At 39.9% G+C, this 17,016-nt stretch overlaps 1 protein-coding gene across 4 annotated transcripts in view; it reads left to right on the top strand.

The window, feature by feature from the left end:
• The window catches only part of patj (PATJ crumbs cell polarity complex component), a 355,365-nt gene extending 343,754 nt beyond the window's left edge, over positions 1 to 11,611 (top strand). For all 4 annotated transcript variants that reach the window (XM_067990267.1, XM_067990266.1, XM_067990265.1 and 1 more), the window contains 3 exons: positions 5,684 to 5,787; positions 6,818 to 6,941; positions 8,388 to 11,611. In XM_067990267.1, the coding sequence (XP_067846368.1) occupies positions 5,684 to 5,787; positions 6,818 to 6,941; positions 8,388 to 8,534 (375 nt within the window). In that variant the 3' untranslated portion in view covers positions 8,535 to 11,611. The remainder of the gene's footprint in view (positions 1 to 5,683; positions 5,788 to 6,817; positions 6,942 to 8,387) is intronic.
• Positions 11,612 to 17,016: the final 5,405 nt, after the last annotated feature.

The raw sequence follows: 17,016 nt of genomic DNA, 5'->3' as shown, positions 1-17,016 counted from the left end.
CGGTGTGTGTTTGTGTGAGGGAGTACATGAGTGAACAATTAAAGAGAGAAATAATAACGGTAAAAATGATACTAGCCATGAGCTCAGGGAAGGCCTGTAACCTCACCCTCCCTTATTCCTTCTATTGCCTCCATACCCAGAATCTTCAGGACCCTCTCCTCATAAGGAGTCCAGGACCACAACTTTCTTTGAAGCAATCAAGATGTGCCATTCTCCTGTGAGCAGATAGAACAGGGACAGATGTTGGAATAAGAATTATGAGAGATGTGTTTAACCCAAATGCCCAAACAAGCAGCCACTTTATGATGAGTGTGTCAGCGTGCAGATACCTTGTGTGAGCAGCTACTTGGTGTTTGTTATTTGCTATATTTCATGGGCCACAAAGGAAATGTATTTTAGTGACAGCGATGCAGAGTGCTCTGATAAACCACGGGTATGCCTGTACATTGGAAAAGCAGATGAGCAGTTGCTGGAGAGCAGGGCATTGCCTCTTTGTGATGTTGCATCTAGCTTCCATTGAAGAGCTATTAAGGTTCCTTATAAATTAACAGAGTTACATTATGCAAATTGAGCATACTTATCTTGGCAACCTTGCATAGCTCAGAAAAGTTCTTCCCTCACCTGCTCCCAGGTTCGGGCCACAGCTTGGACAGTAATAACTCTCTGTCACCTCCCTCCAGGCTGCTGTAGTAGCATTGACTAGAGAATACTCCTCTGTTCCAAAAAGATCCACCCTCTCTAAAGCACCTGCTATGGAGAGAGGGAAGATGGAGAGGAAGGGACGAGGAAAGGGAGAGGAAAGAGAGCGCGAGGAATGGTAAAGGGAGAGAGGAGAGGAGAGGGAGATGGAGTGGAGGAAGATGGAGATGGAGGAGGCGGAAAGAGGAGGGGGCCAGGGTGGAGGAGGTCGGAAAGGGAATAGGAGGAGAGGGAAAGGGTAGGAGAGAGGAAGTGGAGGGAGAGGTGGAAGATAGATGCAGATGGGAAATGGTATTCAGCTCATCTCATCCAAAAAGTCTGTATACCTCCCATCACAAGGTCATTTATATTTTGATCACTCTTTGTGAAGAACATCTCCTTTCCACTGCTTCTATGTTGTTCTCCTCAGTACTACCAGTGTATCACCCAGCCGAACACTGCCACTGTTACCAAAGAGCCAACTGGCATTAAACTTCAGCCAGTATTTTGACAGCACTAAGCAGAGCTTTTACGTTTATGTGTAATCATACATGCATAAAACTTTCTTTTCCCTTGCTACCGAGTGGTTTGCCAGCTTCACGTTGCTCTAAGCTGGGACTAGTTTCAAACTGATATCCACAGTGTAACACCCTTAACATTGCTTAATGAGGAAGAAAAAGTGTAGTGGGAAAAACATATATTTAGCACATTACTGAAACTCCTGGTGAAGAAGGAGCCCAGTGATGTCAGAGTACTACTATAAGGTTACATGAACAAAGCTGCAGAGAAACCTAAATGTAATGTTTTTGCAGGTCTTTAGTGCAAAGCTAGTCTTATGTTTTACAGGACTTTAATCAGGAGTGTTTATGCAGCATTTAAACATTTTCTACAATTGTTCTGAAGTGTATGTATTGCATAGATAATCCACAGTAGCTTGTCATTAGTTAACGACATGTATTTGTTATCAGCTTTTTAGCCATATCCTAAACCAGAGGGTCAGATAATTGCATTCATTCATGCAAATGACAAGAATGTAGGTTGATTATCTGCCTGTCTTCAATAGGATGTTAAAAGAGTTTAAAAATGCTGTTTGTTAACTAAAGATTAGGGTCTCTAGGGAGCAATTACCACCCTCTAAACCCAGTGTCTGCAGGATTGCTTGCTCATTGCATGATTTAATCTGTTTGTATAGCAGGTGTAGTAATGAGATAAGGAAAGGCTGGTGGTGTTTGTTGACTGTTGTGTACAAACCACAACAAATCTGCTAATAGGGACTGCTTCACACATTGGGATGCATTTTTACCCTTTACATACTAATTTTTTCTCTGCTGTCTATTGCATAGCCAGTCCCTTGAGATTCATATTTCAGAAAGCAAAACTAAAGAAAGCAAAAAAAAAAATCAAAATTTCTCAGTTAACCCCTTCAATGTTAATTGCATTTACTTGATTCTGTCACAGTATCAAATTTGTGTTAATATTTGATTTTCATATTTTGCAAATACTGTGGTATAATTTTGTAATTTTTAAAAACTGCACAAGATATAGTACATGAATCCTGCGAAAAAGCTGATATTAATTCAGGAAGACCAAAGCCATTGTTTTCAGTACTTGCTATAAACTCTGCTTCTGACTCGTTCCCTCCTCCACTTGCTCAGCCTGAACTAGACAGGGCAAAACTTTGATGTCGTGTTCAAACCCCACAACTTATCCATCACCAAAACAGCTTAGTGCCATCTTGCAAAATTGCCCACTTTTGCCCTCATCTTAGCCCCACCGCCACTGAAACCCTTATCCACATTTTGGTAACCTCTAAACTCAATTTCTCCAATGCTCTGCTTGCCTTCCTCCAATTCTCAATGCTCCATAAACTTCAACTTGTCCAAAAATCAACACATACCCTGACCGGCATTAAATCCCACTCATCCATCACCTGTCTGTTGAATTTAAATTCCCTCCACATCCTTGTCCCAGCCGATCTCTGCAACTTCCTCCAGCCATATATCCCCTCCTGCACCCTTTGGTCCAACTCTGGCCTTTTGTCATCCTGTCCTTCCTTCACCTCATTAGTGGATGAGCCTTCAGCTACCTCAGTCCTATTTGGAGATTCCTCCTAAACCCTTCCACCTCTCCATTTCTCTCTCCACCTTTAAAGTCATTCTTTTTGACCTACCATTTGATCACCTCTCCAACTCTCCCACCATGGCTCAGCTTCTGTTCTTTTTATTTAATTTCTTTTACCCCTCTGTAAAGCACCTTAAGGCATTTTGTGCCTCTAAGATGCTATATAAATGCTTGTGCCTGAGCAAGTGGCTGAGGAGGGAGATGGAGTTAGTGGCAAGGGAGCAAACAATTATGGCTTTGGTCTTCCTGATGTTCAGTTTGAGGAAATTTTCACTCATTCATGATTAAATACACAACATCTGAGACTGGTTTGAAGCCAAATATGGAGATCAGAGTTGGAATATCTCTCTTGCTCAGGGTTTTAAAACTCACCGTTTAGAGATTGTGACAATCTCACTCACACAACGCCATTAAAAATCACTGTTTAAAATGTTCTAGTAGCTTCAGCCCAGTTATCATTGGACAGCAGTCGTGGGTGAAGCTGCCCCAAATATGATATTAGTTCCAGTTTTATTTAGATAGGTTACAAATATGGTGTGTGAGGGGAATGGGCATGTATTATGCTAATGTAGTAGGTGCAGGCATAAGAATAAAGGATATTGATGAAACAGCTAATAGGTGTTAGCAAATATTTCCATAATTAATATATGCTTACCTCATCAAATAACCATGGAACCTGTTAGCTGTAAGTAGGACAAGTGATTTGGTATGGTGAAACCCCACAACAAATACCGCAAACGTCTACACTTATTGCATGCAATGCAATTTGCTTGCCCGGTTTCTGCAATTTTACATAAAAGGTCCTGGAGGCAGTGAAAGTGTTGATTTCTGAGTGGATCTGGGTAACTAATAAATCACTTCCCCTTGACTATATCATTGGCATTATGAGCTGTTTCATTCAACAACAAAAACTGCGGCTTGTATTTACATAGGGCCTTTAACTTGGAAAAAATTCACAGAAGTGTAATCCAACAAAAATCTACACCAAACCAAAGAAAGAGATATTAGGACGGGTGACTAAAAGCTTGATGGAAGAGTTGGATAGATCTGTAGTCTTTTTAAATCTTTGTTTAAAGGAGAACTTTAGTGTAGATCTGAGTACTAGAAATAGCAAGGTTGTTAGTTTATTTTTTTAGGAATTTGGGATCATCTCTTAAATAAAATAATCCAAATTAAAGAGTTCCTGGTAAATTCATTTTAGTTATCATAGTATGTTACAGCACAGGAGGCCATTTGGCCCATTATGCCTTTGCCGGCTCTTTGAAAGAACTATCCGATTAGCCCCACTCCCCTGCTCTTTCCCCATAGCCCTGCAGATTTTTTCCCTCCAAGTATTTATCCAATTCCCTTTTGAAAGTTATTATTACATCTGCTTCTACCACCCTTTCAGGCAGTACATTCCAGATCATAACAACACTCTGCGTAAAAAAAAAATGTTTCCTCATGTCGCCTCTGGTTCTTTTGCCAATCACCTTAAATCTGTGCCCTCTGGTTACTGACCCTTCTGCTGCTAGAAAAGAGCATTTGCTGAACTATTTGGGGAGATACTGGGGTAACATAGGGCTGTAAAATACAAGTACTCAGGAGAGATGACGAGGCTGGTTTCAATCAGTGTGTAAACAGGCCAGTCACTGGCCACAATGTGAAGAAGCAAATGTGCTTCAAGGAGGAATTTAAGACATTTCTCATGTATTGATTCTGTAGTTCAGCTCACAGAAAACTAATGTTAGCGTGCTGGCTCCCTGTATCCATATTGACAACATTGACTCCCTTATCGTGACAACAGAATCATAGACCCACATTTTCTTGGGTCAAAGATTGTGTAGTCAGAATAAGAGAGCCGATTTTGGCAATTTAAACATGGAGAGCCTGTGCACAGATGTCAGAGTTCCGTGATTAGAACTGCAGAAATGCTACAGGGTAGAGTTTATGAATTCATACTTTTGGTGTAGATTTTCAAGTGACAGGAATTTAGACATGGAGATCAAAGTGCCCCGCACAGTTTTCTGTTCATTAATTTTAACAGATGGATGATCATGCAGGACATCCTGACTTCCATGCCTGAATTCCTGATATGCATTGCTGTTGCGCAAAGTTCTATGCCAGGAATGGAAACTCAAAGTCTACCCATAAATGTAAAAGCATCTTTAGAAGCTAAACAGGATTGTACAGGGCTGTACAGAAGAGCTGGTCTACCCATAAATAAATTGCCAAGGAATCATCTTAGAAAGAGTTCACTATTCATGGTGCTCAATCCTGCACTAATGTTTTATATATGTCAGTTACTTAATTTAATGGAACAATCTATCAACAATGTGACCGATTTTATTGTATGAACAATGCCTTTGAGTATTGAATTATTTTTCATCTTGCGGTATACATGAAGAGATTTTCCATCCTATTACATCTATAGGATTGGCATTTTGTTAAATTAAGATTCTTAATAATTATACAAGAGCATTTAAATGAAATAATCAACACCACCAAAAACAGATTAAATTGTCATTCATTTCATTACTCCTTGTGAGATCTTGCGGTGTGTATAATAGCTGCCACGTTTTCCTATTTAAGAATTGTCAATACATTTCAAAGTAATCATTAAACGTGAAGCACTTTGAGTGTTACTGAGATACGTGATAAGGTGCTCATAAATTCAAGTCTTTCTTAACTTCTTTCACAGCAAGCAGTGGCAGGTAGCCCTGGGTCTCCAGGTCATGATTTTCTGACGCGGAGTCAGGTGTCTTACCACTTTAGTTTGGTTGCCCAGGATGGCCTATTTTAAGCTATAGAACGTTTCCTATAGATGGCACTATGCACTCATCTTTCTAGTCATTTATCTTTTCCTGTTTTTAACTAACCCGAGTCCTTTTTGCTTTGTCTTCAGGTTATAGCTGACACAAATATCACTGCTATCGCAAGCCAGCTTGAAACTATGTCAACTGGTTCCAACTTGAACTCACCATCCGACATTCGGCCAGAAGACCCTGAGTAAGTATGAGGCAAACCATCTCAGGCCTTGTAAGTATGTCTGACATTCTATGCTTAAGAAATAGGAGTTAGGTATGGCTTTGCATGCATGCAAAAATTCTGTCTTCCGCAAATCATATCCTATGAAAATATGTTGTTCCATTAAAGAATTATATATCAAAGTTAAAGTTTTTTGATGCATGGAAAGCTTTATTAATGCAATAGTTTAACCTCCTACTTTCCTATGTATCCATTAGGGCCATTCTAAGCTTTTTTGAGCAACTGGTACTTTGATTAAGAAATATGAGAAGTATTTGCTGAAGGTGGTGAATATGTGCAGTTCTCTTACTTACCACATCGTGTGTGTGAGTGTGCTTGTGTGAGAGAAAGAGATAGTGAGCGAGTGAAATGTGGATTCAGGAAAATGTGTTGCAAGTGGAACAGTGAGTGAATAAGAGCAGGAAATAGTCGTGAAATAGTAAGAGCAATAATAAGAAAAGGAACAGAGATATAAAAGATATGCAAAATAAAATAATTTTAAAAGACTTTTCATTAAAAAGTCAAATGGCTTGTAATACAAACAGCAAAATCTCAAGTGAGATAAAGTTTGAAGTTAAAAAGTAAATTGAATTCATCTGAATGCCAAAAACTTGTGAAACAAAATCTGAACATAAAAATAATCCAAAAAAATGTGATATTAAAATTAAAACCAAAATAAGAAAGGCACAAAATGATACATAAAAAAGCTGGATTATCAAGAGTGTCCCCTTGTATTACATAACATATTATACATTGAAGGGTATACCCCTCCTTCTCAAACAGTATGTCTTCCAACTCACTTTGAGCAATGTCACAGGAGATCTACCAGTGGCTATTTTTGAGATTTTGCTTTCAATTGGTGGTGAATATAATGTATTATTTTCCAGGTTTTGATCCTGTTTTAAATTTGTTAACATATGTGTAATTTCTCAGTCTGTGCATAGCACTCTAACAATAAAAAGTTGTACAGTGTGCATAAACATTATGAATAAGATGTACTTTTATCATTCAGACCTCCACAGAATATAATCATAACTTTGGAGAAAGGACCAGAGGGACTAGGGTTCAGTATTGTTGGAGGACATGGAAGCCCCCATGGAGATCTGCCAATCTATGTTAAAACAGTGTTTGCCAAGGTAATTGTGTAATTCTTCATAAATTTCCTTGCTGGTATTCAAACATTGAATCAGAAGGCAGCAATAGTTATCTTTGTTGTTAGGTTCTTATTTAAAAAATACTACAGAATAGTTTATATTCGCAATAAAAATATTTTTGCAGGGTGACCTGATCTGTGAAAATATTGTTACTATGAGACTTCTCAAGCCATCTCTCCTTTTGTGTTCTTTAACCAAAACCACTAATTGAGTCTGAAATTGTTTTGCAAGGGGCCAATTACTACTAGAAACTGGGTGAGGTTACCTAAACTTACTTCACATAGCCATCAAAAAGAGGCTTTTTTCTTGTCAGTTTAGGCTTGATAAATCCAGTTCCTAGTACAATAGCTTTTTTTTAATAACTTCTGATTTCAATGGTGGAGACAGATTTTTGTTTTTAGAAAAAAAAAATCCTAAAAGGAGGTTTCATTTTAGATTACGAGAACATTTCAAAGTGTTTCACTAATGGAGATAATACTGAAAATCTAGTATCACTAATCCGGTGTAATGACACCGGATACAAATGTGAAACAAGTAGAAGCCATCAGTGGTGAATTAAATAAATATTTCACATGAGAATGTAATGACTATAAAATTAAATTGAACATTATTTTGCTGCATACAAAGGCATGCACGTGACCTTTCCTAATTTTCTTCTCTGTTCTCATGACTATGTTACACTTGCTGGGGTGTAGTTCCACGGACACTGTCCAGTACCTGATCCATATGTCATTTTTCAAGTGTAAGCGTAGATAGCAAGTGTCAGAAAACTATTTGATCGTGGACAGGATGTAGCTGAACTCAAGTCCTAACTTTACCAACACTGGTTGTCAGTGAGGATGGAGTCAGTGGGTAGAAATCAAAAGTTGATTCTTTTTTTCTCTGTTTAATCTAGGGATTATGAGTCCAACTGTAACACCTCAATTGCTACCCTAGATCAGCTAGCTCTGCGTAGATCATGGTTTGTACTGGGGAACTTCCCTGGTCTTTACAGCTCAGTAACAAACTGGGCAGTACATTTACCCATTAAATCATCAGAGCAGCAGAGCTCATGTTTTTTTTAAATGAAAATCATTTTGGCTATGTGGCATCTCGTAATCTTCGATAAAGAATCATAGCATTTGTTGAATAAGTTCATAAAAACAAATGACCGAAAAATCATCTCAAACAAGGATGGTAAGCCACCAGGGGGTGCTCATGAAGTCGTCAGCAGAAGAGATCAAATCGTGCCAGCTGGCAAGAGGCACTCCCAAAGTAATTGGGTTACACCAACTGCAGAATGCTGAGCTGTATTTTAGTACGGCCTTTGAAAGGATTGAAATGTGCTGGTTCAGAGATGCAAACTAAAATATACAAAAAAAGAATAATCTGTTCTAAACTACCAAGAACTTGGATCCAACTGAATTGGTTATTGTTGTCCTTTTGCAGGGAGCAGCAGCAGATGACAACAGGTTGAAACGAGGAGATCAGATTTTAGCTGTAAATGGAGAAAGTTTGGAAGGTGTCACTCACGAACAGGCTGTCGCTATCCTGAAACAGCAAAAAGGAACTGTAACATTAACAGTGCTGTCATGAATATAACAATGTAGCCATGAATAATACTGGTATCTCTGTTTAAATTCTGCCAGGAAATGATGTCACATTGCCAAAAGCAGGAATGTCATTTAACCAAGATTGTCTGATTTTGGACCCGAGGATTTTTTCTTTTATTGCATAATGAGGCACTAACTCATTATTAATAGTCAATATTGGTACGTTAAGGGGAGGATAAACAAAATTACTGTGTGCCAATCACTGTGCTTTGACTTGTAAAAAACTGCCTATTGATCTTTGCTGCAGCTTCTTAACAAATCTTTACTCACTAAGTACTCTCATATTTAAGCATAACCATGTAGCTACAGTAATCTTTCTGGTTCTGGAGTGCCTGAGTCTGACTTTGGATACATCGGGGTGAATTTTAGCCTTTGTCACTGGGCCAGTAATCTGGCGGAGCAAATCACTCACCCTTTATAGAATCCGTCCGATTTTCATTCCATTGATTTTATTCTGTCTTTTTGATATTTTGTGTGTTGAACAATTTATTTCACTGATCTGTTCTGCTTCTGTTTACAACTTGTGTTTGAGTTTTTTAGATCTAATTTTTTTAATTGTTTGTAACAATAAACAATTGCATATATTTAAAGTGATTGTCCAATTTGCACTATATAGATATATATGAAAGCTTCCTTAGTCTCACACAACAAAAAAATTATGGGTCCTAGTAAAACACTTATCAATGCTTAGAGAAAATATTGTACATGCCAATCATCAGTTTTTAAAGCAGACAGCAGCTTTTTGACTCATCTGTCAACTTGTCAGTCTTTACAAGAAAATCAACTTTTTTCACAGGCATTGGAGATTGGCAGTATGAACCAATCAGACAATTCAGAAGGTGAGACTGGAGCCTTTCAGAACCAAATAGATGGAAGGCGGAGCTGGAACCAGTCAGATTTTACTTTCTCCCATTATTTGTTGTCCACAAACTTCAGTCAGAAAAAGTTAAAATGAACTCTTAAGCCCTGATTTTAACTTGGGGCAGGAATCGTCGGTGCGGGGGCCAAAGCGAGAAGCGTACCATCTGGCCCCCACAGAGCTCAAGTCCCGGGAGTTTTGTCTTCACTAACAATTCCTGAAGCCAGCGGGAATTACATCACCGCCACTGGGCGGGAGTCAAAATTCGTGGGGGGGGTCAGGGCACCAACAGGGACCGACAGAAACAGTCGCCAGCAAGGTGAGTAAGGAATGAGGGAAGTCCGAAATAGAGGATAAGCAGGAAGCTTGGGGAAGAGGAGGTCCAAGGTATCCTTGTGGGGCCAGGAAGAGTATCCCTGCTCCTCCTGGCCCACAAGCAACCTTTAGAAGTTTTTTAAAAAGTTACACTTACCCGGGCCCCCACGATTCTGGCCGGTAGGTTTGAGACGGTTTTGCCCTTAGTCAGTCCCATAGTTAGAATGGCGTGCACGTCGCGATGACACATTGGGACGAGACTTTGCCTCTTAAATTAGGCCCCCAATCCTTTGGGGCAGGCGATCGTCCCTGCCTTATTTCAGGCTAATTAAAAATATAGGGGGTGGGGGGTGCGGGAACGCGGCGTGAATAGCCCCACCATCTTAACCCCCTGCCTGCACCGTTCCTGCCGGGCATGGGAGTTAAAATTCCCCTTTGGTTTCTTAGAGTCCCAGCTAGAGGTCTGTTTATCTAGTGTTTGCCTCCACGGAAGTTACAAATAAGTTGCTAAAATGTCTTATGTGAAGTTTATTTTTTTCAATATTGGTTGCAGCTGCTTTTTTGGTATAAGTTGAATATTCCCTGATGTGAATACATTAACTGGCTTTATTTGATAATTATTGTCACTGCACTTGTGGAATTGCCAGGGTTTGAAAATAAGATTGGGAGTGGGGTTAGTATGATAATGCGTTTTACTTAATTAAAAAAATTATACTGAGATTCATAGTCAAAATTGCAGTAAGCACAGAGCTTCCAATAAATGCACCAAATCAGTTGTCAAAAATCAAAATGTTCTGGTGAGCATGCCCCCATAGAAAATAATTCTCATGCCTTCAGCACTCACATCCCCCTCATGAATTTCTAAATCACCACTGCTGCTAATTGTGCTTTTGTGTACTGCAGTAAAAGTAATTGAATGTTGCTTAGGTTATGACAGTCCCATGGCCCGTTGGACTCTGTCTAACTCTTTGTCTTCACATGTCGCAGCTGTTGTTGAGCTGTCAGTTTTTTCAGAGCTGTGTCAGCATTATAGAAGCTGTTGGTCAGCTTCTGCTTGTTTTCCAGGTTGGCATGTATGAAATATTTTGTTTAAAAATAAACAGTTTATACCTGGGGCCATGTTAAATGTTCCAGTGTAATATGGCCTGGGCCCATTTGCGCCTCACCTGTGTCCTTTGGCAGATTTGCTGCCTTGTGCCTTTGGGTCTCAATTTATGAAATTCACAATGAAATGATTGAAATTAGGAGCTCACTGTGCAGGAATCACAGGTCCAGCATTTCTGAGAGTGGACTTCAAGCAAGAGGCTGGGATAAAAAGTTAGTAACATTCATTCAAACCACAACAGCACAGACTAGTGCCATATTTTGTCATATATGTAAGTCACTCTTTTATGCTTTAAATCAGCGATATAAAAAATAAAGTGACATTAAATTTATCACTACCAGTCATTCTGTTACGATACGGGCCTTACAGTGTTGCTGTGTGTATGCTGCTTTCTTTTTCATTAAAAATAGCAAAAATAAAGCTAAATTTCCTGTGTGTTTACATGTTTATTTGTGGTGGTGAACAGCAGCTTTTTGTTCTCTTTCTACTCAAAGAAGAGTATTTGCTTGAAAATATTTTGCATATACACTCAAATGTTTAATTATAGAACTTTGAGGAAACATGATGAAAAGATCCATGAGAGAGATATATAATACTGCAAAAATAGTTTGTCAGATCAATTTACTTAATGCAGTGATTGTTTCTGATGAGCTGTAATTTGTTTTATTTTGTATCAATGTAAATTATATGAATTACTTTGTTGTGGAAAGCTAAGGAAATTTGTATGTATGTGAGTTAAGATTCTGAACATAAATTAAAATGCCATTTCTTCAATTCAGAATGTTTTAAGATTATTATTAATAGTGCAAGGGTTTTCTATTATTTTCTGCCCACTCTAACTTTGTCCCCTCCTCTCCACAAGCTGCTAACTAGGTTGTGATTCCATGGGCAGATCTCGGGTATCTCCCCTGAGTTATTCTTCACATGTGAGGTTAGACAATGAGTATTAGCAGGTTATTCAATGAGGGGGCATCAGGGTTTGACCCAAACCTGTGCTCACCCAGTGTTTACGTATTGTAGCACCTCCGCTGACTGAGATCAGGTAACTCTTATTGCTTTTCTTTTGGTAACTATGTAGAACTCAAAAGAGGAGTTAGTTCTTTATTTGCCAAATGTTTCTAAGCTGATTTCTATTTTTTTGCTAAGCTTTACCCTGTTAAGTAAACAGGAACTTTATGGAAAGTATGTTGACATATGCTGAGGATTCTTTAGCGCATTGTAATGCTATTTACAAAATCCTGCTATGAGTCATTGTAAATGTATCTGACCAAAGTAAGCACCTCAAAATGCTAAAAATATGCCTGTGTAATACAAAAAATAACAACTCCAGAGCAGTAAGGTGTTTGCATACACTACAACAATAATGTTTACTTGGCTTTCACTAGAAATAATAAAATCTGAACAGGATAAGTTTTCTGTCAGTGTGTATCTCTCATCCATCTTTACTGCAGTGAACTAGCTATCTACTCACTGATGGACAGCACAATAGGTGCCATGTGTAGTATTTTCACTTAAAAATCAGACGCTTTTAAGATCGTAATGACACACTGCATCAGAAACCTGTTCTGAAGTTCTGCCCTTTAACCTCCAGAGATGAGGAAGGGTCATATACAGCCAAGAGAAAAGCAATGAAGTTCTTGCCTTTTGAGCAAAGTACTTTTATTAAGCAGATGATATCTCCTTTCAAGGAAGACCCTGATTTGAAAGATTGTCAGAAATGCATCAATATGCTGGACCACAAGGCACTGTTCAGCCAGTTCCTAGACAGTCCGCCTAAGGCACTGAATGTTTCTAATAATTTCCTGCCTAATCCTATCCTGGGAAATGTGAATTCTGTTAAAAATTCTGAGAAATTCAACACTCCAGAAGCTCCTAAAAGTGGGGAATTTATTGAAAGTGAAAACAAAACAGAATTGCTTAATTCAATAAACTGATCTGTTTTTTCACATAGACACGTTAGCCTGGATTTTTCTCTTTGGTGCGATCGCCTGGGGAAGTGTGACAGGGCAGGACCACCGCCTGCCCAACCTCTCTGACCCGGCCAAAGCTTCTGCGGTCAATCTAATTTGAATATTCTGGGCACGTTCCTGCATTGACAAAATCGCTGAGAGGAAGTTTACTTATTTTGGGGCGGGATTTACACACCTGCAACAGTTTAAAGGACTAGACATCATAACGGGGTTTTTTTGGGACGAAAATTGCAACGATTTGCAGAATGTTTGAGAGGTCAGCTGCCGGGCACAGAGCCCCCAAGTTTTCAGAGGCTACAGTGGGAATACTGCTGGTCCAAATAAGGAAGAGGAGGGAGGCATTGTTTGGGACATGTGAACTCCGCTCCTTAGCAACCCATTCTAATCTCCCTTCTCCTCCTCTATATATGACACAGCAAGAAGCAGCAGGGAAGGAAGAAGATGATCAACCAGGTCTCTCTGCCAACACTTAATCACACATAGAATCTTCCAGCACAGAAGGAGGCCATTCGGCCTGTCATGCCTGTGCCAGCTCTTTGAAAGAGCTGTCCAATTTAGTCCCACATCCCAGCTTTTTCCCCATATTCCTGCAAATTAGTCTCTTCAACTACCTGTCCAGTTGCCTTTTGAAAGTTGCTACGGAAAGTTGCTATGGAATCTGCTTCCACCACCCTTTCAGGTAGTGCGTTCCAGATCTTAACAACCCTCTTTGTGAAAAAAATTCTCCTAATTTCCCCTCTAGTTCTTTTGCCAATTATTTTAAATCTATGACCTGTGCTTACCAACCCACTTGCCAGAGGAAACAGTTTCTCCCTATTTGCTTTATCAAAATCCTTCATAATTTTAAATAACACCATTAGGTCTCCCCTTAACCTTCTCTGCTCTAAGGAGAACAATCCCAATTTCTCCATTCTCCATATAATTGAAGTCCCTCATCCCTGGTATCATCCTGGTAAACCTCCTCTGTACCATCTCCTAGGCCTTGACATCCTTCCTAAAGTGTGATGCCCAGACATGTACATAATGCTCCAGCTGAGGCCTAACCAATGATTTAGAAAGGTTTAGCATGACTTCCTTGTTTTTGTATTCAATGCCCCTATTTACAAAACCATTTATCCCATACGCTTTCTTAACCACCATATCAACTTGCCCTGCCACCTTCAAAGATTTATGAATATGCATCCCCAGGTCCCTCTGCTCTTGCACCCCCTTGGCTGTCCCTTTATTAACCCATGCTTCTCCAAGTGAGAATTAATTTTGTTCTTGACAATGGTCTCTTGTAGTTTTCCCACCACTGACGTTAAACTGACTGGCCTGTAGTTGCCAGGTTTATCCCTCCCCTTTTTTGAATCGGGATGTAACATTTGCAATCCTCCAGTCCTCTGGCACCACTCCCATACCTAAGGAGAATTGAAAGATTGTGGTCAGAGCTTCTGCTATCTCCATCCTTGCTTCCCTTAGCAACCTAGGATGCATCCCATCTGGACCAGGTGACTTGTTAACTTTGAGTGATGCCAACCTATTTAGCACCTCCTTTCTATCTATTTTTATCCTATCCAATATTTATACACCCTCCTCTACTGCAACATTAACTTCATCCTCTTTTATGAAGACAGATGCAAAGTACTTATTAATACTTCAGTCATGCTCTCTGCATTGACAAGAATAATTCAATTTTTGTCCCTAATGGGCCCCACTATTCTGTTAATTATCATTTTACTTTTTATATGTTTATAAAAAGATTTTTGGGTTCCTATTTAGGTTACCTGCTAATCTTTTCTCATATTTTCTCTTTGCCCTTCTTACATTCCTTTTTCAATTTCCCCCTGCACTCTGTATTCTGCCTGGTTTTCAACTGCTTTCTGTACCTGACATTTGTCATAAACCTCCTTTTTCTGTTTTATTTGAACCTCTATTTCCTTTGTCATCCACAGAGCTCTAGCTTTGGATGCCCCATCTTTCCTTCTTATGGGAATATATTTGGTTTGTAACCGAACTATCTCCACTTTGAAGGCCTGCCATTGCTCATTTACTGTTTTCTTCGCCCAGTCTTTGGGGGTGATTTTAAACCCCAAAAACAGGTGGGTTTGGGGGCTGGTGGGAGTTGAAAATAGTATTTTTTTGGGTCTCAATCTCAACATTTTTGGACTTTGCATTCCCAGTGGGAAGTCTGTACTTTTCCGCGCTGATGTTAAACCCGGAAATAAAGCCGGATTGCGGTCGCGACCCAAGAAACAACTATTTTCAACTCTCACCCACCCCTAACCCACCCGTTCTTAGGGTTTAAAATCACCCGCTTTGTTTCCAGTCCACCTGTGCTAGATCCCTTCTCAAATCACTGAAATCGTATCTCTTCCAGTTAGGTATTTTCACCTTCAATTTTTCTTTGTCCCTTACCGTAACTACTTTAAACTTAATAATATTATGATCACTATTACCCAGATGTTCTCCCACAAACACATTCCACTTGGCCTACTTCAATCCCTAGAACCAGATCCAGCACTGCTTCCTTCCTTTTTGGGCTAGAAACATCCTGATGAAGGAAGTTCTCCTGTACACATTTTAGGAATTCTTCAGCCTCCTTACCCTTTACGCTGTTTCTTCCCCAGTCTATATTAGGGTAATTGAAGTTCCCCACTATTACTGCTCTATTATCTTTACATTTCTCTGAAATTTGCCGACAGATTTACTCCTCCACCTCCTTCTCACTATTTGGGGGTCTATAGTAAACACCCAGCAATGTAACAGCTCATTTCTGATCCTTAACTCTAACCAAATAGATTCAGTCTTTGAACCCTCTCGTATATCCTCCCTCTGTAGAACTGTGATATTATCCTTGATCAACACTGCCACCCCCCTCCTTCCTTCCTTTCATTTTTCCTTCCCTATCCCTCCTGAATACATTGTAGCCAGGAATGTTTAGCTCCCATTACTGCCCATGTTTAGGCTAGGTCTCCGTTATAGCCACTATCATATAGTGGGTAAAGCACAGCAGGTGGCCATTTGGCTCATCATGCCTTTGTTGACTCTTTGAAAGAGCTATCCAATTAGTCCTATTCCCTTGCTCTTTCCCCATAGCCCTGTAAATTATTTCCCTTCAAGTATTTATCCAATTCCCTTTTGAAAGTTACTATTGAATCTGCTTCCACCACCTTTTCAGGCAGTCCATTCCAGATCATTACAACTCACTGCGTAAAAAAAATGTTTCCTCATGTCGCCTCTGGCTCTTTTGCCGATCACCTTAAATTGACGTCCTCTGCTTACCGATCCTTCTGCCACTGGAAACAAGTTTCTCCGTATTTACTCTATCAAAACCATTCATGATTTTGAACACCTCTAGCAAATCACCCCTTAACCTTCTCTGTTCTAAGGAGAACAATCCCAGCATCTCCAGTCTCCCCACATAACTGAAGTCCCTCATCCCTGGTATCATTCCAGTAAATCTCTTCTGCACCCTCTCTAAGGCCTGGACATCCTTTCTAAAGTGTGGTGCCCAGAATTGGACACAATACCCCAGCTGAGGCCTAACCAGTGTTTTATAAAGGTTTAGCATAACTATACCATAACCCCATATAGCAAAATTGTGCCTGCAGCTCGTCAACCTTATTTGTTACCAGATTAGCATTAACATCATGCTAATCTGCTTCGCTTTTTTCCTCCATCTCATTTCTGCTTTTTCTACACTATCCTTTATCATGTTGCTGTTTGTCCCTCCTAGTTTTCTAATTAGTTTAAACACTCCCCCACAGCACCTGTTAACCTCCCCACAAGGACATTGGCCCCAGCCCTGTTCTGGTGCAACTCGTCTGGCTTGTACAGGTCCCTCCTGCCCAAGAACTGGTCCCAATGCCTCAAGAATCTGAAGCCCTCCCTCCTACACCACGGCTTCACCTGCACTATCTTCCTGTTTCTATACTCACTCGCACGTAGCACTGGGAGTAATCCAGAGATTACCACCTTTGAGGTCCTGTTCTTTGATCTTTTTCCTAGTTCCTGAAACTCTGCCTGTAGTACCTCAACCCTTTACCTCCCTACGTCATTGGTTCCAACATGCACCACGACTTCGGGCGGTTCCCCTTCCTCTTGTAGAATGTTCAGCGATATCCTTTAACCTGGCATCAGGGAGGCAACATACCATTCGGGACTCACATCTGCGATTGCAGTAACATCTGTCTATCCCCCGACTATCGAATCCCCTATAACAACTGAATTTCTA

Source organism: Heptranchias perlo, chromosome 9 (genome assembly GCF_035084215.1).
Source record: "Heptranchias perlo isolate sHepPer1 chromosome 9, sHepPer1.hap1, whole genome shotgun sequence".
Lineage (NCBI taxonomy): Eukaryota > Metazoa > Chordata > Chondrichthyes > Hexanchiformes > Hexanchidae > Heptranchias > Heptranchias perlo.
This window is presented reverse-complemented; position numbering and strand designations above follow the sequence as displayed.